This window comes from Schistocerca gregaria, chromosome 8 (assembly GCF_023897955.1).
Source record: "Schistocerca gregaria isolate iqSchGreg1 chromosome 8, iqSchGreg1.2, whole genome shotgun sequence".
Lineage (NCBI taxonomy): Eukaryota > Metazoa > Arthropoda > Insecta > Orthoptera > Acrididae > Schistocerca > Schistocerca gregaria.
In genome coordinates this window covers 387,452,703-387,480,610 of record NC_064927.1, presented here as the reverse complement: position 1 = coordinate 387,480,610, position 27,908 = coordinate 387,452,703, and the positions used below count along the sequence as shown (strand labels likewise).

Here is a 27,908-nt window from a genome sequence, read left to right as displayed (position 1 = left end):
TCCTAAATATTTATTATACTAACATACAACCCACACGGAACATAAATTAAAAGTAAATCGTAACTTAGCCACTACCTGAAACACGTGTGCGCCATCATCTCTGAATTTCTCGGAGATGCATTGTCTCCAACGTCTCCGTTGCAGTTGCCGGAGTACTAGCAATGTCGTCCTCCGTACAGACGTTGCCACCAGACAATCCTGTTTCATACAGTACAGAAGTACCAGTCGGCCAGGAAAATAAAATGCAGACAGTGGCACCGCCTTTCTGTTTATAGCAAGGAATGAGAGCTGTCTTGCACTCGTCTCTTACTTTCTTGCGAATATCTGATGTATCATCGGAACGTGTCGCTAGCAGAGCACTCGCCTCTGATAGTGAAAGGTAGTACTGAGGAATCGGGGTTGCTGGACTGGTAGGGTGTAATCCTTCATGGATACAGAGCTACTGTAAGATACCCATCCGTATAAGTTTGAATTATTGAAGATTAATGTGTTCTCCAGTAGTATCTGAAGTGTTTGCACCCTTACTCGCCTCCTACAAACGTCTCTTCTCCGTTCCAGCATCACCTCTGCTAACTATGCTAAGATGCTTTCTCTTTCTCACCCCGTTAAAAGGAAATTAGCAGATGTCAGCCCACTGTGTCGTCAACGCCCTGATGCAAGACACATTCATTCAAGGCTGGTGAGACACAACGTGATAAAACATCCCCTGGCCGTATGACGGGCGCTGTGCGTGGTGAGTATGATGGTGGGTCTGCTACCTGCCTGTGTAGGGTTCGATCTCCGGCAGGTGCGACAGCTCCATATCGCTGTTGGAGACTGTTACTACATAAAGAAACTGCGGTGGACCACCGCCTAGTTGCAAAATGTCTCCACTGTTGCTGTAATCCTCACATAAGCCATTGTTGCAGCATACCCAGGTACACAAAGCCAGTCACAGTTTTCACCACAAAGGAAAAATGGTCAAACTTTTGAAGAGGAGACAATACAAAGGCATCAATTTTAGGTGAAATGCGAATGTGTTCGATAACCGCGTGTTGATGGCCTGTGCCAAAAATGCGCATATTCCGCCGATTCACCTTCTCGATATTTGGTACGAAATCGTCGCTGAACCGTCGCAAATCAGGCGAATTCAAAAGACACAAAACTCGCACATCGCTTCGTGACACGCCATGTTCCGACGTACCTGGCACCCAATAGCACACTGTGCAAGTACACCACAGCGCATATTGCGAATCGAAACTTCAAAGGATGCTCCATCCACTGGCGCGTGAGATTTTTCTGCATGTTTTTTAGTTTCCGCTCAGTCGTCTTTTGAAACCCCGGAGCTACTTGTGAATAACCCCATAGTAGTAAACTTCTGTACAGTTTCCCTCTAACGTCTCCTCCCCATCCACCTGTCCCCTTCCGCCCACACCTACTCGGCAAAGTCGTTCAACGACCATCCAATGTGTGCGAAGTACACGTGTTCCGAGGAAAGAGCTTTATACGTGACCTGAGCTGAATGTGTTATTGGGGCAATGAACGCCTGTGGCGGCACCATTTGGTGGAGTGCGAGAGGCGAGGCTGTGGGTGTGGGAGGCACAGACACACACAGAGACAGACAGACAGACAGACAGACACAGACAGCACGGGGCCCCGGGACATCGTTCGTTATTCCGGGCCGGCGCGGCGCGCTTCCGCCGTTTGTGTCGCCGCCCGTCGCCTTGCCCACGTGATTTACCGCCAGACGCCTCCAGCCGTGGCTGTGTCGTCACAGCCACGTCGCGGCGCACTTTCTGCAGTCAGCTACCACCAGCTCTCCAATTACTCCAACCCTACACTGTGCATTCCTCTCGAAAATCGTAACGCTGCCTAGTATACCCTCTGCATCGCTTCACCATAGAGTCCACAGTATAGCGTTCTCCTGGGAGTGAGGGGCATAGTTACACTATTGGCCATTAAAATCGCTACACCAAGAATAAATGCAGATGATAAACGGCTATTCATTGGACAAATACATTATACTAGAACTGACATGTGATCACATTTTCAAGCAATTTGGGTGCATAGATCCTGAGAAATCAGTACCCAGAACAACCACCTCTGGCCGTAATAACGGTCTCGATACGCCTGGGCATTGAGTAAAACAGAACTGGGATTGCGTGTACAGGTACAGCTGCCCATGCAGCTTCAGCACGATACCACAGTTCATCAAGAGAAGTGACTGGCGTATTGTGACGAGCCAGTTGCTCGGCCACCATTGACCAGACGTTTTCAATTGGTGAGAGATCTGGCGAATGTGCTGGTCAGGGCAGCAGTCGAACATTTTCTGTATCCAGAAAGGCCCCGTACAGGACCTGCAACATGCGGTCGTGCATTATCCTGCTGAAATGTAGGGTTTCGCAGGGATCGAATGAAGGGTAGAGCCACGGGTCGTAACACCTCTTCCCACACACTAGTCCTTCCAAATCGTCGGTTAGGTAGCACTCTCTTCTCATCGAATGTCCATCCAGTTCTTCTTCCTTTCTCTTACAACCCGTGGCAGCCTTCTCCTCTGATCAACCCTTTCATTACTCACTCTTTCCATCCAGCTTATCCTCGCCAATCTCCTCCATATCCGCTCCTCTACTGGCTCCAGCCGTTTTTTCATTCTCTCGTCTCATTGTCCATGCCTGTGCACCGACGCTCCAGACAAAACACTTGCCAACTCCTTTCTTCAGTCCTTATCACATAATGATCTGCTCTTTCAACTGAATGCCTCCTTCGCTGTAGTGGCAAGGATTTCATTTTTAGTTTTGTGAGAGGTCGGTTGGTCGGTCGGTAAGTTTCTACTGTACGTGAAGCAATGTGATTCGCATCGTCCACTTACTGCCGGCAAGCGTTTCTCCATTGAGAGAGCGCGTTAAATGATAAAGGAGTGTTTGCCCAAGTAGAGCGGTCGGACGGCGCGACCCCGTGAGAGTTGGGTGGCTTATCAGGCCCGGCATTACGGGTCAGCGGCTGGGGCGGGACCCCTCCCACAGCCTGCCGCCATGCTGCCCGCTCACGTGCGGCGGCTTCTGTTCCACTTGGATGGCGATCTGTCGTACGGCCTCGATTCTCTTAAGTCTACCTCGAACCCCAACCAAGTACCAGACGCCACTGGTAACATACTCATCGTAAACAGCAGCTAGGCTATATAAAAACAGGAAAATCTCCCAATTGAAGATAGAATGGCGAGCCCATTTGACTCTCCTCTAGGTTTACGTCATTGCTTTTCAGCATTCTCTCAGCAAAGAGCCTCCAAAGCAGCAAAGTTTGTATCGGTACGTAAATATTAAATATATTTCAACATCTACAAATTTCTCTCCACGCATTCTTTCGCCTCTCTGTTCCCAAAAACTGCGCCGATACCGAAGTAGTTCATTATTACCAGAGAGAAGAGTTTCTTAATCAGCACCACCATTGTCTTACATAAACACATGATTACTCTGCAGTTCACAATCAAGTGCCTGGCAATGGGTTCATCGAACGAACTTCAAACTATGTCTCTACCGTTTCACTCTCAATCGAAGCGCGGGGTAAACGAACACTTCAGTCTTTCCGTGTGGGCTTTTATTTTATTATGATGATAATTTCTCACTATGTAGATAAGCGCGAACAAAATATTTTCGTATTCTGTGATGAATGTTGGTAATCGAAATTTCATGAGAAGGTCCTGGCGCAATGAAAAATACGTTTTAATGATTGCCTCGTACCATATCTGTGGCACTCTCTCATGTATTTCACGATGACCTAAAACGAGGTGCTCTTGTTCAGCTTTTTAGATGTTCGCCATCAATTTCATCTGATGCGGATCCCGTACTGCACAGCGGTAATCCGGAAGAGGACTTGGGAACGTAGTGTCCAAATGGCTCTGAGCACTATGGGACTTCACATCTGAGGTCATCAGTCCCCTAGAACTTAGAACTACTTAAACATAACCAACCTAAAGACATCACACACATCCATGCCCGAGGCAAGATTGGAACCTGCGACCGTAGTGGTCGCGCGGTTCCAGACCTTAACCGCCTAGAACCGCTCGGCCACTCCGGCCGGCGAAACGTAGTGCAGGCAGTCGCTTTAGTAGACATGTAGCGTCCTCTAAATCTTCTGCCAGTAAGCCGCAGTCTGTGGTTCGCTGTCCCTAGAACCTTATCTATGCGATCGTTCCAATTTCAGCTACTCATAATTGTAATCCCTAAGTAATCAGTCTTCGGGTTTGTGTGATTTATCGCAATCCAGCGGATCCCTTACAATACTCGTGTGAATGACTCCTCACTTTTAATTATTTAAAGTCAGTCAGATCATTGTCAAGGAGCTCAAACAAGTATGAATGACCGAAAGGTAAGCTACAGATAGCATCCCTGTCTTCTGTGCGTTATTCATAAAGAACGTTAATGTTCCCAGAAACTTGGCCACAGAGCATCGAAGTATAAATAATGTATTTATAATAATCCCTGTCACACATAGCAGGGGGCAGTTTTAAACAATAACATTAATTTATTTGACACTACAGCAGAACTATAGAATTTCCAGTTTATCGACGAATGATGATAACAAAAATTATGAATGGAGTCATATCATAAAATGCTCTTATAACATAAACAGTACTAACAGCCGCTGCGGGGGAAACAATACTTTCTCTCTCCCCCCCCCCCCCCCCCCCCCTCCCTGGCAATATGCGAACACGAAAGGGAAATTAAAATCAGAGTGTTTTGCAGCTTCAAGTTAAGTGTGATCCTGTCTAGTCGTTTGGACTGATCCAATTCCTCCACATGCCAAACGATAACATAGTAATAAATATACTGGGAGTGCATTAGTACAAAGCGTTTTTAAGCTCTCAGCTTATAGAAAAGTTGTTTCCTCTTCGCCTTTAGTCTTTTCGATGATCGTACTATGAACAGTCAAACCATCACAGTTCCAGATCCCCAATCTTTTTTTTAAAAAAAGTGTGTGTATGTTTGTGTTTGTTTTTGGGTGAGAACTATGGATTGGTGGTACTGTTAACGGTTTCATAACCAGGACCGAGCGAGGTGGCTCAGTGGTTGCACACTGGACTCGCATTCGGGAGGATGACGGTTCAAGCCCGCCTCCGGCCATCCTGATTTAGGTTTTGCGTGATTTCCCTAAATCGCTCTAAGCAAATGCCGAGAGGTTCCTTTGAAATGGCACGGCCGACGTCCTTCCCTGCCCTTCCCTAATCTGATGAGCTCGCTACCTGGTCTCATCCCCGAAACAATCCAACCCTAACCCATGACCAGGAAATTAACTATATTTTAGTAGTATAATTTTCCCCGTGAAATCATCCTATGAGGCGGGGATGCACACAGAAGATGCATAAAATGACTATTTTTTTCCAATGAAAATAGTCTTAGATGAATAAATTTGTCAGAAAGAGAATTGTCACGCGAGAGCGGAGTGGATTGTCGGTCGAGAGGCTGCCGCAAGATTATCTACTGCGAGATTTTAATGCTCCTTTCCAAATGGCTACCTGAAGAACAGACATTACGCCAGAATTATTTTCTAGTTGCTTCGAAGGGTTGAGCCTGGATGGAAATCTAGTGGATCAGAGCACACACTTCTTGGCTGTGGTACATGAGGGTGGTGGTGGTGGTGGTGGTGGTGGTGGTGGTGGTGGTGGTGGTGGTGGTGGTGGTGGTTCATTATTACGCCAAGTTTCGTAAAGGATATTAAGTTTGGACTCATTAGGTATTACTGAGGTTACCGTGGTCAGAGAATGAATTATATTTTATCACGGTTTGTTGCGATGCTTAACCCAGATGAAGATGAAATCTTTATGACCACAGCTACGGTTAAGTTTGACAAGGCTATGCGGAAAGAAACCTATAGCGTCCGTAGAAAAAAACTTCCGCAGGATTTGTCGGAGTTACGAAAGGTAACTACAGAAGGCTTAAATGAAGAATTTGGCTTCTCCGTTGTCGAAAATTGAAGTCTATTGTGCTAATTCACGACGAATTCTTTCATTGTACAAATTCGATTTTGGTAGTCATTAATGTTACTGCGCTGTTAATATTATGTTTGTTTGCATGTAAGTGTCTGCAGCCCTGGCACACATTGAAATCACCTCGCCACATTACCGTACCACAGCACGAGAGAAGCCACAACAAAATGAGTTTGCAACACACAGTGCCAACTTTTTAGAAGAAATAGGAATCTACATGCACACTCGCAAATGTCTTCACGAACATACCGACTTAAAACTTAAAAATTGTCTTGATGACTTAAGTGAGATTATAGAACACGATGTCCGCCCCCAGTAGCAGAACGGTCAGCGCTTTGCAATGCCACGCACGGGAGCTCCGGTTCGATTCCCGGCTGGGGAGGGGGATTTTCTTCCCTCAGGGACTGGGTGTCGTGCTGTTCTCATCATTATTTCATCCCCACTGTCGACGTGTAAGTCGTCTACTGTGGCGTCGCACTCAAAAAGACGTGCACTTGGCGGCGGAACTTCCCGACCGGGAACTCCCGGCCACTGGCGCCATACGATCGGTTCCATAGAACACGATAACGGATGGAACAAATTTATAGGCGAAGACATCACCAGCGAACATCGGCAAACAATTTACTACTGCCACACACAGTTCCAGAGATGAGTCAGTTACTTACATAACTATATAAGTTCGTTGACATAGCTGCCAACTGAAGCTATCAAACTTACGGAAAATATTACAAGGTCGTAGCGAATATTGCTCAGCAAGAAATTCTGCTGATGAGACATTACATATGTAGCGAATAACAATTTCGTCTGCGCTACACCTACAATACAAACACAAGTTATATGTTAGATAAAAACAGCATTAACGATATATTACAAACTTAAGTACTAACAGTCCATATGTTTGCAGATGGCTTGATTATGGCCATGGAGGCGAAATAAGCTTATAACATCAGAAATAATAAAAGGTCTTTGCATATAGCAGCGTTTTGTTTTACTGTACAAATAATGTCCTTACAAGATAAACAGCAAATAGCGATATTAGGCATCGGCTGTGACCAGTGACTTACTGAGAAAGTGATATGTACGTACTACATTAACAACGTGGCGACTTTAACATCATATAATTAGCGAAAAGATCATGAGAATTTACCACTTACCGAAAAAAATACGCCTAATTGCAACTGTTGCGGTCAATCATAAATGAATGACAGAAACATTTCCTGGTATTAAGACGAATGGAATATCTTAAAGACAAATCCTATAGCTGTAATGAACAGCACACACAGTACGAACTAAAAGGTTATTTATCATAAATGAATCGTAACTAATATTGGAAATCTTAAGAGACACCCCCCCCCCCCCCCCAATTGCACTCCCCTCAGATTTAGTGGTAAGATGGCCCAGTGCATATCCCGCCAAAAACTGAACCAGATCAAGTATGAAAACAAGAAGGTGGTGGTCTGAACTGTGTGAAAAGAAGCAAAATAGAAACAGTGAACGGTCCAAGCTCAAGACGTGCAACATCGGGCGAATTGTACAGTCAGGGAATCTTAGTTGTGTGGTCGTAGTGTTGGACTGCGAAGGGGGCGATCGATGTGCAAATCTCCCTCATGGCCATTTTTGTTTCGAAAAATTAGAAACTGTCCGTCCGGTCATTGACGCATGAGTGCGCTGCATTCAAATATAAGTCTGTGCCGTGGTGTAACGTCAGTTCGCAACAGCGAGGTGGAAGGAAGGGACCTCCACACGTACACAAGTACTACATGTTACGACCCTTTCTGTTCCGGTTTGGAAGTTTTGCTCTTTAATGCCTTCGTTGTAACATACAGTAGACCCGTTTATTTGTTGTTTTCGTTTCTGTGAGAGGTCTATGCGGTGTTTCACCAGTTCTCACTACTCACCATATTTACTTGTGACAGTACAATATTCTTATCACATGACTCGTATTCTATAACCAGTGTATAGTACGGCCACTGTCAACACTACAGAAGGAGAATAGACACGTCAGTGACCGGATGGAAAGTTCATAATTTCGTGAAAAAAAAGGGGGTACGAGGGATATTTGAACTCTGATCTCCCGCTTCATAGCCCAACACTGTCATCACACAATCACGACGCCATGCTTCTGGCAGATAACTCGAAGATGATGATGATTATGATGATGTTGAGGTCCCATACTCCGAGGAGAGTACGGGACGATGCGGGAGAACCGTACTGCCGTATTAGGCGAGTTCCTAGCGGAGGTGGTTTGCCATTGCGTTCCTCCTCTGACGGTGACGGTGACGACGACGACGAGGATGATGATGATGATGATGATGATGAATACGACACACCACTACCTAGTCATCTCGATCTCGAGGCAGGGAAAATCCCTGAGCCCGCCGGGAATCGAAGCCGGGACCCCGTGCGCCGGAAGCTTGAACGATTCCGCAAAACCACAAGCTACATAGTATGAGTTAAAGGGCAGTGTTTGTTTACAAGCACGGTTGACTGTCCAGACATTACAGTTACGTGAAAAATTAATAACAGCTATGATATAGGACAGCTGTGATTCTTCATACCGCGAAAGGTAAATAAGTTGTATATACAAACTGCTGCAGTGCTCAACATGAGTAAGAGTACTGTGGCAGGATATCGTCAGACGATTCAAAAATGAGGACCGTGTAGACTCTATACCTCAAAAGGGCCAACGAAAAAAGTTGGGTGCACGTGACAAAAGGAATGTGATACGAAAAATAAGAGTGTACATTCAGTGCACCCAAATTATCAAGCGAGCTTCTAAGCGAGGCTGTAAGGAATTTACACCCTCAAACGATTCGCAGAGCATTGAAGAATAGGGGCTACAGTGGAAGGGTGGCTGGGAGAAAACTGTATGTGAATGAACAGAATCGAATGGCGAGACTGGACTTTGCTAAAAAGTTTATTACGAAGGAAGAAACATAGTGGAACGGCATCATTCTTACCTACGAGAATAACTTCAAAACATTTTTGTGTTGGATGGGCAAAGGGTGGTGTGGCGGGAGAAGAATGAAGAATGTAGTCACGTATGTCAAGACGACTGTAAAGCACGGAGATGGCAGTGTTCTTGTCTGCGGCTGTATCTCCACATTTGGTGCGGGCGAAGTAGTGTCCATCGGCAGTATTATCGACAAATGTCTGTCTGAACATATTAAAAAATAATTTGCATGAAAGTGCTGAATAATGGGGATATAAAACAAGTCCATGTTTTGCCAGGACAATGACACGAAACGTGAGGCCCACAACGTGCAGGAATATTTGTTGTAAAATTGCCCGGAAGTCTTACAAACACCATTTGCAGCATGAGACTCCAACACTTTTGCGAATGTGTGGCGAGAAATAGAGCGACGTATCAGAAACACTGCAATATCTCCCAAAGAAACTTTGAATTGTCGATTAAAAGAAGAATGGGACGGTGTGCGTACTGGCTGTTTCAAAAAGATCACTAGCAGTATACCGCAGTATTTGAAAGAAGTGATACAACAGAATGGCACCCGACAAGACACAGAAACACACATTTCGCACAACAGTTTGACTTGAAACGATTAGTTCTGAAAAGTATCAGAATATTAAAGTAACGTGAAAATAGGACAGAGTTTTATTTAAATCGTACTATTAAAGAACTTTTATATGTTATATTAATATAAGTTTATCCTACTATTTAAAAGACAAATAACGTAATATAATACTTTCTTTTTTGTGTTAAGAACAAACTTATGATGCTACAAAGTAAAATATTAACGTTAACCACTGTTTGATAAAATAGGCACTGGAGCCATAGTGGGAGACACGGAAAACAGTATGAATTTAAAAAATAGCCCAAAGAAAACGACTGCTAAATCTGCTGAAGAGAAGAGAGAGTATTTTGCTTCCCGAACAAAGCAGGGCTTCAAGATATAATTTCTTTTGATACCAACCAATGTATGACAACAACCAGCGATATGAACAAATGTAATTAAAAATGCGTTTCAAGAAGTGACATCACAAGCAGCTGATTAATGGTTTGAAATTCCTCTTGACTGGAAGCGACTGTGGCCACGCCCATCCTGCAGCTTGCAGCTCGAAGCGAAGCTACTTTCGGGGCGGGCTGTAGTTCTGGCGGCCGCTGCCGCTTGTCCGGGTCAACACGCTGACGACGGCGAGCTGCCCTGCCAGTGTGTTGTGTTGTGTTGTGTTGTGTCTGCCGCTGCAGTCGGCCGAGCCACTTAGCCCCGCTGCCGGGTGCAAATATTTGTCTGCCCTGCTGGCCCCGAGTGTTATAACTCCGAATGCAGCTGTCGGCCGCCTCAGCTCGCAGCGGCGCAGTGAAAAACGAAAGCTAAAAGAGGATGTAGGCGTCGCCAGTAGCTGGGGCGTAGCTGCACAGGGGGTGGGGGTGGGGGAAGGGGAACTCTGCCGTCTTATTTAGCAGAGGGAGGGCCAAAACAGTGCGGATACTGCGCGGCTAATGATGGACAGTGTACCCGGATCAACGTAACAAAGTGACTGACAGTTTATCAAGGAAGAGGCAGATGATGTCCGTCGTCCGTTCTCCGTTTCGCGCAGGCGCATTATGGCTGCTGTAGCATAAGTAGTAGCAGCAGCGGCGGCGTGGCTCCGTCTTGAGTACCCCCATGTACGTCCGTATGTTCCTCGCTAACGTGTGGTATTCAGTTTGCTTTGCAGGATCGTCATAATCGTGTCACTTTCCTAAGCTACTTCGCTCAGCTTCACACAAACCAGTAAAGATAAAGATAATGATTGGTTTGTGGGGCGCTCAACTGCGTGGTCATCAGCGCCCGTATTAAGTCCCAATTTTTACACAGCCCAATTCCAGAAAAGAAACACTGCGTAAAGAAATCAAGCATGTAAGAACGAATCACAAAAAATGTGTTCCTCAGCTGATAAGTAAACGGCAGTTTGGTAGTCTGATGTAGAATTATTGGGTATAAGGACTGCTAGTTAATAAAGACTTTTTTTTCATCAGGCGATCGAAACACGTTCCAGCATGTCCGTGCCGTCATCAGTAGGTTTTCTTTATTAAAATCTGAGGAAATGTGAACGTATTTTGAGTGATAACTTATCTACGAAAATTAGACGTAAACAACAGTGTTTGCTTTTTTGTCATTACCTTAATTACACACTGTACGCTTTTGCAGGACCATTTGTACATTACCGCCGGCCGCAGTGGCCGAGCGGTTCTAGGCGCTACAGTCTGGAACCGCGCGACCGCTAAGGTCGCAGGTTCGAATCCTGCCTCGGGCATGGATATGTGTGATGTCCTTAGTTAGGTTTAAGTAGTTCTAGGGGACTGATGACCACAGCAGTTAAGTCCCATAGTGCTCAAAGCCATTTCAGCCATTTGTACATTACCAAGAACTGGCAGCGTATCGTCTGCAGCCAAACGATGTTACTGTCAATTTCGTTGGAAAGTTAAAACGTAACTTCATATTTAAACGTAATTAAAAGCTATTAAGTTCATATATTTGCTGTTACTTAAGTTTCGCTTTGGCAGGTCCGTTTTCTTTTGCGCTCCCATGACTTACCGGAAAGCGTACAGAAGTACTACGCTTATTTTGCAAAATTTTGTTTATAATGAACACTTCGCTTCGCCAAAACACAGTGTAAATGATGTATTCCGTGTCCTGCCACAATTCAGCTCGGTACCTGCATCAGCTCAACGTGCGCAGATGATACTGCATCCTGGGTTTGTCTGGCTGATGTCAGATTGCTTCAGAGCAGAGCCTTTCAGTGAAGCCGACGGCTACGATTTATTTTCCCTTTATTGATAATTGACTCCGCCACCTTCAGATAGAAAAAAAATTTGTCCTACTGTCCGCTGCAAGGCGCAACTTTCTCTCTCTCTCTCTCTCTCTCTCTCTCTCTCTCTCTCTCTCTCGTCGTTACAGCTGTCGAATTGGGAGAAAAATTTAAATTCTCCCTACAGTTCTAGCATGGACGTGTCTCCTTACAACAAAATGAGTTCTGTTGCCAACAGTACGTCAGTTCCTTGCCAACACTACAGCACTGGAATACCATTTCTTCTACTTAAAACTCAACTAAAGTTTGTTTACAACGCTCTGAACGAATTCTCAGGTGCGGGAGGGGGGGGGGGGGGGGGGTGCGTGAGGGAAGCAATCTCCACCCAACAGCTCAGAGGATCTCATCAGCGGAGGGTCAAACTGTGTGTGTGTGTGTGTGTGTGTGTGTGTGTGTGTGTGTGTGTGTGTCGGGGGGGGGGGGGGGGGCAGCAGCAGGAGACGAACCGCGATTCCGTCACACATTGCTGAGATAAGTTCTTACTGGTTTGACACAGCACGGTACACTATTATTGTATTGTTAGATCGCCAGTCTTGGCCGATGCTGGACACAAAACATTAACAGGCCGACTTCGGTCGACCCTCAACTAGCGACTTCTGGTTCATGACATTATGAACAAATATTACAAACACGGAGGAAAATCTACACAAGGATCACTGAGCGAATCGTTTTACATCCCACGGAAGACCTGAGCTGTGAAGGTGAAACTACCCTGAATTGGTTTAGTTTGGACACATCAGTACATCACTGTACATGGTCCGGCTGGAGGTGGTTTGTTGCCCTTCCCTTCGCTTCCTCTGTTGAGTAAGCTGGCCCAGTGATAGGGCCGAATTCACAGTCGAGAGGACGGCTGTTGAAATCCTCGTGCGGCCATCCAGATACAAATGTCGCAATGTTTCCTCTGAAGAGGACAGGGCCGATTTCCGCTAACCCGAGTTAGTGGTCCGTCTCGAACGACTTCTTCGTCGACTGGACGTTACACCTCCATCCAGCCGACTATAGGGCGACCTACCAGTTAACGTGAACTCTGGCCCAGGTGGCGTTATTCACACCTTCCATCACAGAGGTGAAAGAAGGTGACGGAATGGACCAGCTGAAGATCAGAGCCCAGACCGTCGAATTTGTAGGCTGTATGGTTTAGATGACTGTTTTCGGAACATTTTACTTGAGGAGGAGGAGGAGGAGGAGGAGGAGGAAGGGGGAATGATACGTTGCGTGGGGAACACACACACACTTCTATTGTACTGATTATTTCCCTCGACGTGAAGTGTAAATTTCATTATCAGACGAGCAATCGTAAGTGGTGCTTGGCATGGTCCAGCCACTGCTTCTCCACGTACTGTGCTACAAGCAATTGCAACACAATGTACCGAAACGATTCGTCACTGTCTACTACTGTAATAAAGTATAGTGAGATTGTGAGGTCTGGTAGGGACGAGGATGGCAGCAGTACCTTTGTTCGTCGCAACACGGAAGCCAACAATTCGCTATTTCTCCACGTTAGTTGTTACCTGATATGGCTCATCCTTCCCGCGGAATGCAAACCACGTCCTGTCAAGTGCTATAGCCCACGATTGTAATGGTACGTCTATGCTACAGTCTCGCTTCTCGCACTTTGCGGTCCTGTAGTGTTCAGTGTCCAGTCTAGTTCTGGTTGTCCACACTTTCTACTTGTTAACATAACTCTTTCCCCCCGTGCTTGTTTTACGTCCCTTTCGACGCGACACGTTCGGCTGGCATAAAGACGCTTGCCAGTGTGGCCTGTATGGCCCGAGATCGCTAGACTACTCGTACAAAAATGTGGTGGCTGCCTGGCACAGCTGACTGTATTCAGACTACGACGGCGGCGTGGTGTTCCTCGTTGGGTTAACCCCATCTGAAGTAACCTTCAGCTACGCTAAGTTGTCGTCCGCTCCGATAGCGCTGCACTGAGTTAAGATTAGGCTTTAGCTGCAGCGTGACCACATTTTAACAGCCGAACAAGAAAACTGAGACTCAGATAAACCCAGCTGCATGGTGGCGACGGATTGATTTTTTTTTTTGTGTAAATGGTTCTCAATAACGTTACATATAGTACGCTTCCCGCCTCTTTTGAGAAACACGAAAGAACATACAAATGAAAAGTCGACGACTGGCGGGGCATTGAACGATGAAGAACTGAAACAAAAACGCTGTGTTAATATTTATTACGCCATTTCCCAAGGAGACGGCGCGAATTTCAATGCTTTAGCGTGCGTTTTGTACTATTTGCGCTAGATAAACAAAGTATAGCGCTCAGAAGTTTTACGACTCTAACAATATGGAGGTGGCGACTTGGGAAAAACTGCATAAATGTGGTTCCTGATGTTTCAGGTACGTTAAAATTTCTCTAACAGACGTACACGGTATACGTGATACGGTGAAACAGTCGACTGCGGGCTTTTACCTCCACTGCAATTTAATCTCGTTTTATATTACTTTCCGTTGTACATTTTGTTAGATATCTGCATGATGACCAGATGTGATTTTTGTGGTCTTCAATCCGAAGACTGGTTTGATGCGTCTCTCCATGCTGGTCAGTTCCTTGCAGGCTTCCTTTTCTCCGTAAAACTACGGCGATCCACACATTTTGAACCTGATTAGTAATCAAGCGTTGGTCTCCATCGACAATTCCCCAACCCCCCAACCAGGAGACTTTATTCCATTACCTGAATGAGGGTTATTAAAATTAACAATGAATCAACAGCCTCAGTTGCACCGTTTGCTGTTGATAATTAAAATTAATATTTGTACAGTTGCTGACAGGGCCGCAAAATGTTGAAAATATTTAGGATTCATTGTCGTTAGGTATGTGCCGTGTCAAATGACTCTTCCTCTAACAAAGTTTCCCTCTATTAGATTCAGTGCTTTTTCACTAGGAGTTTGATCAACCCAGCTAATTTTCAAAATTGTTCTGTGGTAACAAATGCCCCTCTTTCAGAAATACTTCCCTTTGCTACAGACAATCCGCATTTTATGTCGTTTGCACAATGGCACTATCAGCTACGCTGATGCCCAAAACCTCAGAATCCTTTTAGTAGCTTATTTCCAGCTCGAATTGCCCCAGCTTCATTCGATTACATTCCAGTACCCTTGTTTTACTTATGTTTCTGTTCGTTTTATGATCTCTTTTTCAATACACTACCCATTCCGCTCAACTGCGTTTCCAAAAACTTTGCCGTGTCTGACAGTACTACATTACAAAGTTTTTTTTCCTCCTCCCTTAATTCTAATCGCTCTCCAAATTACTGCAGTATTTAAATAAAATTAAACGCTCGAAGCTAGAAGCGGTGTTGTAGTTAGGCGCGAACTTAGATCGTAAGTTTTTGCTGTAATACGTTGCAGAAAAATACATCATATACACTCTCGCAGTTCGTGGCCTCTACTTGCGTGATGATAGCACATTTCCTCAGTGCCTAAAAACACAACAAATGTCTAAAAAGCACCCTTAAGTAGCGTTTAGAGACGATCAAAAAGATGTCCAAAAGACGTCTAATTACCATTGCAGAAGAGTACGGTTGTGATACGAGTGTTCGTTGTTCAGCTGAACCGACTCTGCATAGTTTGAGTTTCTTTTTTAATGTTTGTGGGAATAATCGCGTCAGCTGCCCGTGACGTAGCTTGCTCTTTGCCCTATACGACATATGAAATACGAGAGAATTCCACGTTGCACGAGACTCACCATCACGATATTCAGCAACAAGAACTAACATTTCACATGTTTGTTTTGTAACTTTTCGATAGACAGTTGTTCTCTTCTACTCGTCATTTTTCACAAGACACATTTACCTAGTAAACATTTATTCACACAGAACTGGTGACCGTTGGACAGTTGCTGTACTGGTGCAGCCACACTATTAGCGTGACTGTGAGTAAAGAGAACAAAGTATAAAAATTCTCTCACTGCCGTTGCGTTACTCACTGCTCCCCTCTGTTGGTGAGGATAGCAATGTACACTGATTCATATGTGACCGACGCACTCGTACTGCCGATCTTAAAATAACCACGCATGTACATGCTATCATGCAATATATCCATTCGTAGTTACAGATTACATTCGAATACACAAGTGTTTAGAGACTAAAGGGCATGGCACTCATTGCTAGTTTAATTTGATGGACAGGCATTAAATGTGGTGGTCGGTATGACCACACACTAGTTCAAACTTGATATGAACATAATTGGGAAACCTGAGCTTCATAGATGCAATAAGCTATCCTATTTAGGACACTTGTAATTGTTCTGCAGGGTCTCAGAACGGTCAGTTAGCGGTGCGCTATGCAGTCGTAGTTTTCACTCTTAAAATCGTGGTCTTTCTTTTAAATTTTCGCTACCATCGCCTGAAATACAGCTAAATTCGACACTACTGTTGAAAGGCGGTTTACAGGATTCGTAATTTTATCTTCTTCAGAAAGACGATATTGCCTGTATAGAAATAAATTTCACAATCGGAAACAAAACTGCCGCGTATTTGTAATATCTCCTGAAGTGCATGAAACAGCAATATATGGCAGCGTGACGATTTAGACTCGACAAATGACGATCACACATCAAAGAAACCACACTGCCATATTCAGTGAAAGCACAGAAAAACTTGGTAGTGAACAGGGCACATAATCTCTCTCTGTTACAGACGATTTCTTATATTCTGCGCGGGCAGGATTTTTAAGACTCGCATACGGTGCGACAGGTCGCAGCTGTGTGTGTTAACGATCGCTGTGTGGAATAAGCGCAATTGGTGTCGTACTTGGTGACAAAGGGACAGTCGTCAGCTCAACGAGCTTAAATGTCTGGTCACAGAGAAGAGACGTGATGGCCTCTGCCACTTTCCCAGAGGTCAGTGGAGAGCAGACCTACTTGGAGCACGGTGTATGCTCAACAGGACACAATAGGCTGTTGAGAGAGCGCCCCGCGCGTCCTGAATAATAACCAATAAAAGACGTCTGTGTTAGCGTGGCGGATGAGCTGGTAAGCTTCGTATCTGTTGCGTCCGTCTTAAAGCACTGAACGGAGTAAGACAGGAAGGCTACGAAGTAGTCATGTTTAGACCGTTTTCCAACCGCCGAAGAAAAAAATTGATGATATGGGCACGATATTGAAGAGTTAAGATTCTGACAGGCACATAATATTCATGCCAAGTAGACATTTTCCAAGCGCTCCAGAGAATAGGATTATGAATAAGGCAATAAACTTAATGTCTTCTGCCCTAACTGTTTCAGTATCTTTGCTCGGCAACACGCGGTTTTGCATTCGCAATGGGTGTCACGTTAAAAATCTTAAGTCTTCCCTGTCCGTCATCTATCAATCATAAGATTTATTTGTCACTTACGGCATCTTTCACATGTGACAATGTTCTTAACATGAGAGAAATGCCAAGTTAAAACTGTTGTTCAGAGTCCACTGTAGCTGAATAGATGCGTCAGTGCCAAGCTCGGAAGAAGGCAAGGGTATACCACTCCAATAGTACCATACCTAGCGTAGCGTGAATCCAAGTTAGAATACGCTTATACAGTACTTGTTGTGACGTGATCGTGGTAGTCGTTATATGCAGTAAATTAGCAATTACCTCTGCCACAACATCGTCTATTCATTTCGCCATCAATCTGGGATCATTAATCCTACATCTTCAGACATTCGCGTGTGCTCCGTTTACAACGTGCTGAAAGCTCTTTGCAGCAACATGACATAACATGGTCCGCAACAGGAAGGAAGGAAGGAAGGAAGGAAGGAAACATTCAGAAGATGTAGTGAATCATCAGGACCAACACCTTATCGCCTACACCATAGACAATAATTACATCATAGGCACAGTGATTGACAAAAATGGATCATAGGCCACCACATGTTGAGTAGACTGAAGCAGATGCATCGTCCCAGATAGGCTATTTCTATTACAGGTTTGGAGGTCACAGCGCAGACAATCCGACGAAGTTCCAGAAATAAAGTACTAATTAATATTATCGTGTGCAGCCAACGGCATATTTGTTCTCAGAGATACAGAATATTAGTGCTATCTAGAGTGAAAAACCCCCGCATTGAGAATAAGTAACAGATCAAGAGAGTAAAAGATTGTAGATACTCTGGTAAAATCATCGATAAAAAGTTGAAAGTGTATGCAGATGTGCAAGTCATTTGCAAGTACACCATCAAACTCCTGAACAAAACAACACGAACTGATTAAGAAATTAAGCGCATAAATATCATAGCTCAATCTTTAGTACTCCAGGTTGTGATGTCAATGAGTTCAGTGAAGAAGATAATGAAAACAGAAGAGCGCGCGCGCGCTCGGGGCGTTCCAGAGGCGCATAAACTGTGAAATGAGGACAGCTGTAGCTTTTATGAAGGCCCGTTTTCTTCGGTTGCGAATCGCAAAAATGGCTTCCAGTGGGCAGTATTTCGCCTCAAGTTGGACAGTATTTCCAACATGGCTATACGTGCGAGCAGTTCGTGAAAGCATTGTTACGCAGTTTCTCGAGACGTGATGGGACGCCTTTGCAGTTACGTACATGATGCAGATTGTTCATGGCGTGCAAGAGCAGCAAACCACAAATTGGTTTTAGGGAAGTTTATTTAAAATGTGCCGGTATCGGTTTCGAATTAACCCAGTATATCATCAGACAGCTTTCAGGCTTTCGTCAAAACACGTTATGTTGGTTTCTAGGTGAGTTACCCTACCATAAACAGTAATTCATGGCTACGAACGTCTAATAAAAATCGTTGTCCTACGGACTTGCCTTGCATGAAACTTACGTCAGGTATCCACATAGAACATTTATTTTTATACGTTTTCTCCAACGATATATATTTGTATGGTTTGCATTATTTTCGCACTCTAACTCGTTGATTTTCATTATTATGATGGGCCTCAAAACAATTTACTAATCCACTCCATGTGTTTTGACTGACTTAAAGCACACAAAAACAATTACGGGGTTGTTACAAAGTACATGAGTGTCAAAGATGCTGCTGTGCAAGGATACATTACAAACTTAACGTCATTTCGGGAGAGGAAACATACATTAGTGTCATAATAAATTCGAAATGTATTTTATAGTAAATGCTGGGCGTTAAGTACAGAGAAATAAATGGAAATTTGGTAAATTACAGCGTTACAAACTTATAAAGTACGTTGGTAGAGGAACAGATAATGTTAAAAAAAGGATTTAAAAACCTCGTGTGCTCTTTGAACAGTGCTGACGACAGTACACTAAAATTTCTTAATGTTTAGTGTCATGTACATACAGTTTCGTAAGCGTCGAAACACTTGATGCGAATAAGTAATTTGTTTTGTGGCTGAGAGAAAGTCCTTAATAATTAAACCCAACGGGTGTTTGAAAATACAAAAACTGCATCAATGTGTTTCGTTGCGGGAATGCTGTAAAAACATAAGTTCCAGGCGGACATTTGCTGTACGTTGCAGTGCAAGACAAGTCTGTAGCGCAAAAATGTATATTACTCGTTTGTATGGATCAAATGGCTCTAAGCACTATGGACTTAACATCTGAGGTCAGTAGTCTTCTTGACGTAGAACTACTTAAACCTGACTAACCTAAGGATATCACACACATCCATGCCCGAGGCAGGATTCGAACCTGCGACCGCAGCAGCCGCTTGGTTCCGTACTGAAGCGCCTACAAACGCTCGGCCACTGTTTCCGGCTTACACGTTTGTAAGTGTGAGCTGTTTATCCTAGGGCAACTCATCAATTATCCAACGTAACGTGTTTCGACGAAATCAGGAGAGCTGTCTGATGATGAACTGTATAAATTCGAACTGGTAACTGTACTTTTTGAATAAAGTAACCCACAACGAATTTATGGCTGGACGCTGTTGACGCCACCAACAATGTGCAATAAGTTCATTCCTCATGTTTATTGGTACACAATCTTCTTCAAATAGTACGCTAGGCAAACTCTTAGATACAATATTTCATCTCATTTCGTATCTTCCTTTCAAGGAGAGCTTGTAACATAATTTTTAGTGGTTATGTGTAGCCCTGTAACAGAAGTTTATCTTATTTACATGTCATCACAAGTGGAAACGTAAATTGTCAACAGATTGTCAATATAGGTTTCGAACAGTTGCTGCCCTACACTTAGAGTATGTATCTCATACATAGGGATTTTGTACAGGTTTGTATGACGAAGATACCTTTTCCTCTGCGCATCATCTCAAAAGTAGCAAAACCTACAATGAAACGACTAGGACTCTAGTGATCCTGTTCAGTGATTTGCTGTTATCTTAAGGAACATGAGCGTACCAGCAAATGCACGAAAAGTTCCACATTTCATTCTCCAAGCGAGTCATCAAAACGCTAATGAAAGCTCTGCTGCCTTGTTGTTAGTCTAATAAGGTTTGTGAAATGTTCACAAGCAAAGCTCACTTTGGTTGCTCGAGTACTGTTACCATAAAGTTCCGTTATCATAAAGAGAAAATGCACTTTAATTTTTCATCATTTGTTTCGGATGAGCTGCTAAGCTGTTTTTTTCCAGAGCTACAGTATCTCTGTGATATCTTTTCCGTGTAGTATTCTTTGACATGTAACTTAATCAAGTTTGTTTTTAACTTTGCGGAGAATAGTCTCATTTGGAATAGTTTAAAATTATTGTATGTATCGTTCATGTTGTGAAAGCAACGGAAGTAATCTGAGTTAGAGCGACACTCAGTTCATGTGAGTAGCTAGACCATACATATGTATTTCTAACTTATTTATTTAACATGTTCTTGTGCAAAAGAACTTACAAATTTCTTCGTACCGACAACAATCTTTTATTTATTAGCAAATTTAGAGATCTAGTAAATTACGCATAGATTTAATTGTTAAAAAAGTCTGTTCTAACTGCCCGAATTGAAAATACGTGGGGAAAATAAGACACGAAAGTTTCGGATGTCACGAAGATTTTGCGCGAAGCTGTACTTCACTTCGGAAAGTAGGTTGCTGCTGTTGACCTCTATCTATATTTAGATACGGCATTGCGAGTAATTGAGACTGCTCGTGCAAAACGATAACGCCTACATGTTAAGTTTGATAAGTACGAGTGACGCGTAGCTATCACTCAAATTGTGTAAATACTAATGTATGTACTTCAACTTCCTCCCGTGAACATCTCACAATATCGTAATAAACTCCCTGTAAAACAGTTAACATCTCGCGGAAAATGTAAATGCGGTAAAAGACGACTTGCAAAATATTACAGTATCCCCTCTCCACATGGGCGTGTTTTTAAGGAAATTCCGCCAATCTTAATTAAGATGGGATTGATTCTGGAAATAAACTAGACGATTTGTTTCCCATTACATATATTTCTGACAATAGAGTGAGCTAGCGCCATTTCTTGCTTTCTGTGTGCGCGCGCGAGCGCGCTCTCGTGTGTGTGTGTGTGTGTGTGTGTGTGTGTGTGTGTGTGTGTGTGTGTGTGCGCGTGCGTGTGCGCGCGCTTGTGAGTAAGGGGGGAGGGAGGTTGAAAACGTTGCGTGGAAAAATGTAATAAAATTGATTTATTTCACTGCCTACACAAACTTTGCTTGAAACTTGTTTCAACAGTGCCACGGGCACTAAGTTCACAGCTCATCAATGACTTTGCGGCGCCTGTGTGCTTCCGCGTGTAATTAGTACACAATGAAGCGTCTTCGCTTCACAGTAAAAATGTTCCGTTTCACCAGGAGATAATGTTTTTTAACGCGAAAGTTAAACACTTAATAATTATCTTTGTATTACTTCGAATTTGCATTACTATTATTCTTTCAGACATAAAATTCAAAATGTCTGTTATCTCAAATAGGCTTGTCGCTCATCTATGAGAACCTGAAAAAAAAGACCTGTTACTTTACAGAACGTTTCAATGATCAAAACTGAGGTTGGATGCTGTTAACAAAACAGTGTGTTCTTCTAACCTCTGCTTTGAAAAACATGTAACTGATTTTCTTGACGTGATTATTGTGTGTGCATATAGTACACGATGGACAGACAATTTAATCCAATCTCTGAACCAGCGTGTGTCGGGGTGTAAATATTGTCGTAAGGCCTGCGCAGCATTCTCGGCACGCTCCTTTGTGTGTCACGTTTCCTGTACGACAAATACCGACGTCGCTCGTACCGTGTTCGGCTTACAGAAGTGCTGTGGGAGCACTGACATATACAGCTCACATCTTTTGTACACTTGACCGATTTACTTAAGATTTTTACACGATGTTCCAATAAACATTTGGACGGTCGTTGGCAGTAATTTTTTTTAACGGTAATGTCCAGATATGCAGTTAGAACCGACTGCGAGAAAGAAAATACTGTGCTGTGCCATGCTGTGAAATCCTGCGATTTTGTTTTCTCGAACTACTATAGCAGGGCATGTGAACTATTAGACAATACTGATTCTCCCATAGCTATTCTCTCTCCTTACATGTAATTTTGAACAACAACTGCTTTGTTTCCTTCCTCGTCGCCGGTTTTAAACAAAGCAGGAAACTTTAGGGCAAGCAGATCGAAACTGTGAGAGGAAGCACGGCTATACCAAAACAAGTGCCCTCCATGCACGTTCGTCTTTCAGAAAGGACCCACGATCACACAGACGCCCAAAAGGGCTAGAAATGTTGTGTGACGAGGTTGGTGCTTGTGAGGGTACTGGTTTTGGAATAACCGTGCTGCCTTTCGACCGTTTCCATCTGCTTGGCCGTACACAAACACCATCTCGTCACGTTCCCGGTATGAATACCATTCTGCTGCTCACATTACGTTGCGTCAATCTCACAGCTGCAACACACCTGGAGCACACGGCACCCGGTCAGACGAACTTCCATTCGTCAGCGTCATCTGTTGGGGCAACGATGCATTTCCGGACACACGTTCATAGAATCTTCCCCCCCCCCCCCCCCCCACCACCACCACCACCACCACCACCACCACCACCACCACTTCCAGTCAGAAATCCATCTCTGTAGATTGTCGGTTATATTAACGTTAAACCTGTAAAAAAAAAAAAAAAAGGGCATCGAACGAGTTCAGAGACGCGCTGCTAATGCATCAAGTTGGTGTTGCCCAGAGGGAAGTGTAACAGCATGCTCGGGGAACTTAAATTGCAATGCTTGGAAGAATGACAGCGTAGTTCGTGCGAAACACTGTAGAATAAATTTGGGGAGCGTGCATCTGAGGAAGACAAGACGACCATTATCTTGGCCTCATCGTGTACCTGGCGCGGGGATAAAGACAATAAGAAACGAGAGATTTGGACACTTGCAGAGGCTTAAGACTGTCACTTTCTCCTCGCCAATTAAGCAGTTGTAACAGTATACCACATCCGTAATACTGATTCGAATGCAACTTGCAATGGCTCAAGGAGCAAATCCGTGAACGTAAATACTGGAAAAAATTAAGAAATTGTGGCTTCCGTTGCTTAGATTCGTCGCTTATTGGTTGCAGGTTTCCCATTTAAAGCTCTTAAATACAGCTGGCTATTACGGGTAGACGAGGACGCGTTGAAAAGTACCGCCTCCGATTTTTTTAATGCGAAAACTCTTAAGGCTTGTGAATAAAGCAAACGTTATTAACATTCTACAGCTTTTTTGCTCGTGTCTACCTACTCGGCCCCCGTGTCTACCTACTCGGCCCCCGTGTCTACCTACTCGGCCCCCGTGTCTACCTAATCATTACTTAACATCGCCACCCTGGCGATGAACATACTCTCCCAAGGAGAGACCAGTTTGTTGATATAGTGATTAGAAGGTCGGATTTTGTTGATGAAACCGCGTCTCACCTCTTCTTCATTGCTATCAAATAAAGGTGTTGTATAAGTTTCGGAAACAGATGTAAATAGATTGGGGCCATGTCGCGACTGTATTAAGGATGATGGATGGCAGTGAACGCAAGGCGTCAAATTACTACTGATGTCGCTGCGTTCGTGTGTGATCTGCCATTGTCATTCTGAAGGAGAGGATGCTCAGTGTGTGAATGAACTCTTCGAATTCGAAATTCGAAAATCGGATTACAGCACGTGTTTCCCACGCGTCGACGCAGTTGCGTTAGACGCTACAATGCGGAGCCTTCTAGCGAGAGGGCTGCGAATATATAGACGTGAAGGATAAGAAATAGAATGTTAATTTAGCCAAGTTTTGTATGAAACTGTACTTACTCAGAGCACCTTGACTGCTCCACTGTGTAACCCGGCGTACAGAGCTGACAAACAGGGTTGTGTAGTAATAAAGGTGTGGCACTGACACGTAAGAGTCTAGCGACCATTCCAGTATATATGCATAGATCTGTAGTTAAGCTGGCTAGGTCGCATAAGTAGTCGTCAAACAGCAAGTGAATAATGTGCTTATTGAGCACAACGTAGGCATGACGCGTTTCGGATCGCAGTGAGTCGAGTAGTCCTACTGTGGCAGCCGAGGAAGGGTCGGTGGGGTAGGCGCTAGGATTCCGCGGCCACAAGAGGAAAGCGGCTAGGAACGTGGCGGTGCGGTGCGGTGCGGTGCGGTGCGACGCGACCTACTTGCAGCTCCCGGCTGGCTCTGGCTCTGCCGCTGTTCGCTTCTGGACTGTCGTCCTGTCGCTCCGTGCCCGGCCAGTCACCGCATCTTATAGGCAGTCCACAAGTTTGAGATTTTCTGCCACGTTTACACGTGACGCAAATTGAGTAAGAAGAAGATCGAAACCGTTTCTCTCTGTCATGTTTGCTGGGTAGGCCTCACTCTCATTTACTCGACCGATCAAATATTAATTTTTTCAGAGTGTCCGCTGGTTTATACGAATTGTTCCAGTTTCCAATATTTCAGAGAGGTGACTCAATACAGTTGTCAGGAACTTGAACTGCGTTTTAGTCATCAGCTGTACAAATTATTCGGTCGTAGCGACTATCAGGAAAATACAAGCGATTTTTCAGGTAGTAAGGTATTCGTCTTTTCCTTTAGATGAGTTGAAAATACTCAAAGTTTATAGAAGTTTACTTAGCCGTGTGTAATACACCACTACTCTAAAAAGCATAATATTGGCCTCACAATAGTTCATAACCGAGTATGAAGTGAATAGTGGAATACAAGTTAAATCGAATGTTACAGGATGTGCTTTTCACTGTGTTCTTCAAAGTTTTTATGTATGCTTTTGTTCATTGACGTTATCTGTTTGAGATATTCATCACGCTGAATTGTTGTGAGCCCAGGCATATACGGAGAATCTTGGCGGTATGGTGGCAGCGAACAGTCGGCGCCGCTTTAGCCTCAGTGTGTTGGACGGGCATTATTCCCGACCAAGTCATCCTTCCACAGTGCCACATTTCCTGCACCTTCTGCGTGCCTTCCTCCCCTATTCGAAAACGTCCCTTTGCTGGTACCAAGAGAGAGGTGCAACTACACTGTTGTGAAATCTTCTGTCTCCACCTTCAGGTGGGTGTACCTCCCTGGGAATGCACTAACATCTCCGTACTACCTTTTTTTGCTCCTTATCCTCCCAGGGATGCAGTTTCTCCATTTATTAAAATGAACGTGTATAATTTGTATAAAAGCAGAGTAAGAGGTCCAGACAACCCTAGTCTTATCTGTTGCCAGGATGCGACCACCCCTGCTGATCTGCAAGTAATACATCCTTTCTTGGCATATTAATTTTGTTATAATATTCACAAAAATTTGCATGTATTGTTGCACATACAGCACTAAAACACGTAATTGACTCTGTGACGGACGGTCCGCTTAGCCTTCGGTGCCAGTCTCCATCCTGCTTCAGTCGGCGCCCTGAAAGGGCCGCTTCAGGGTGTCGGATAACTTGAGAGTCTGAGAGAGAGATTGCAAAAGAAAAAAATAAAAAAAAATTAACAAACTTATCCATATAGGTCAATGGCTTAGAATTTTCCTTTACTACCCGCCTAGAAAACGCGCGTTGTGGTAGGAGGGGGAGGAGGCGGGGGAGTGCGTAGTGAGGACTAATCAGTTATTACAGCACTCATTTTGAATAGTTGGGTTGTTCTGCACACAGAATGTTTGTCGGGCATTGTTTCTACACGAGTCTTTGCCACTTCCATAGTTGGAATACCAATATACAAATTCGCCACCTCTGCAGAATTTAGGTTAGTTATCAATCACTTTCGTGACCTTAAAGTTAAAAGAAATTTTTCTGTTATTACTTTTCTTTCCGTTTGCATAAAACCAACTATAACTAACTGATACTAAGGGAAACATTAAAGTTCTGTTCCACATCTCTACAAATTGTTAAAAAATTGTAGCTCTAATGTTCAGATATACCGTTTGATATCTATACCTCGATTAAAATGACTTTGTGGTCGATGTTTCAACGAGAAGGGAGAAAAGTACCAGCTTGGCAATCAATCAAATGTTCACTGTTTGCCTGTACGTGAAGAGCCTTGCCAAGAGTGCCTTGTGTTTAGTCTCACTCCAACGCAACAGTCTAGCAATCACTTATTTTATGGCAGTGTTTTGTAATAGTGTATTGTAACCCTGGAAGACTTTCACAACGCTTCTAGTGGAAGCCCTTCGTGTCACCGGTCTAGGCCTCATGGAGCCGCAACGTAACGGGGTGGTAGTTGGTCTCGTGAAGCTTTTTTCAAGAGACTTTGGAACACCAACTATTCCTAATATAGTACTTCGCAAATGTGTGTCCTAACATGTCTCAGTGTATACACACATTTGATATTCGGAACAAATTAACAAAAGCAAGTTCTGCAGTACTTCTATAGAAACATCGTTTACACAGAGCATGTATTTATATTTGCGACAGACGTTCGTCAGCGTATGGCGTCGTCGACAACTGACGAAGTCACATCAAACGAAGCGTCTTGGTAAGTAATTGGCGCTAATAGATCCCGTAGCATTTATCAGTCAGGATCAGCAGGACTGTAAAAATATGAGCTGACATAGCTGTTGTGAGAGAGAGTATTTTAAGGAATTCTGCGAGAAATTTCCACTTAACAGCTATCTTAAAATGTGTGTATATGTAACAAAGTAATAAAAACAGGTAGTATCTAGTTTCTACATTGGTGGTTTGATATGGGACGATCATGTATGAGTATTACGTAAGGCGAGTGGAAGTCCTACATTTGTTGGAAGGGTTCTGAAAAATGCAATGAATCTGTAAAGGAAATCGCATATCAATCGCTACTGTGACCAACTCTATAGCACTGTTCCAGTGGAGTCCATATATAAATGCCCAGGAAACGTCAGTTACAATCCTTGGATGACAGCCAAAGTTCCACGAAACCTGGTTGGGTAAATTCAGAGAACCTGTAACTGAAGTAAACTGCTGGACTTTCATGCTGCCACCACTGTATTCTTGCGTATGGACCACAAGAAAAAGATCAGAGAGACTACGCCACGGATATAGGCTCATACGGTTTGTCCCAGTATGAATGCTCAATATTCGGGGCTATGACAGTCAAGATCATTCGAAGCAAAAAGACTAGTAAACATGGAGTCTAAAATGCGTTTGTCAAGAGCTTGTTCGGTTCAAGTGAAGTGTTTCACAGTAGCGAAGATGCTCAGCTCTTACGGTGTGCACTTTCGAGACCACGTTCACTAGAATTTTTGGCTTCGAATGATCGTTCGTGTCATATCCGTAAATACTGACCTCCTCCTCCTGGAACGCTCTGTACGTTGTGCGTGTAGATTCGCTCGTATGGAATGAAGGTCCATCCCACACTATTGACTTGGTTTTCTCTTGCAGCCAGGTACTCTTGGAATCATAGACACGTATTCTGCATCCTCTTTACTTCTGGCATCTCTTTTATTTTGCTGCTCCAACAGCAAAATATGTCTATTACCCTCGGCTTCCCATTTGGTAATCATAAGCCTCAGCTTCACGTACACTCCACTATCGTTTTCCAACATTCCTTGTCGTTCATATTATAACTTTTTTCAGGACCATTCAGATGATACTGAAAGTTCTTTTCCGTCCCTAACAGAATTACAGTCTCGTCTGGAAGCCTACTTGTCATTTTTTTCCCCTCTTTCAATTTCTATGCACTGAGTATACTGTAATAAACATTCGTAACGATACGCGGAACTCGTTATCATACACAGTAAGTTCTGATAAAAGGATTTCAATTTTTTCGGGGTTCGGTAATCTTCAAACGTACATACTACATTTATTTGTGTACATACTACCGCTTGTGTATTGTGT

The 27,908-nt window shown here is 43.8% G+C and overlaps 1 protein-coding gene across 13 annotated transcripts in view; it reads left to right on the top strand.

The window, feature by feature from the left end:
• Positions 1–27,908, top strand: part of LOC126285452 (cytospin-A) — a 1,067,624-nt gene that overhangs the window by 763,770 nt on the left and 275,946 nt on the right. For 3 of the 13 annotated variants that reach the window (XM_049984850.1, XM_049984849.1, XM_049984848.1), the window contains exon 1: positions 20,318–20,465. The exons of 9 other annotated variants lie outside the window; for them this stretch is intronic. In XM_049984850.1, the coding sequence (XP_049840807.1) occupies positions 20,464–20,465 (2 nt within the window). In that variant the 5' untranslated portion in view covers positions 20,318–20,463. Of the gene's footprint in view, positions 1–20,316; positions 20,466–27,908 lie in introns of those variants that run through there. One more of the 13 variants, XM_049984847.1, reaches the window with a different exon arrangement.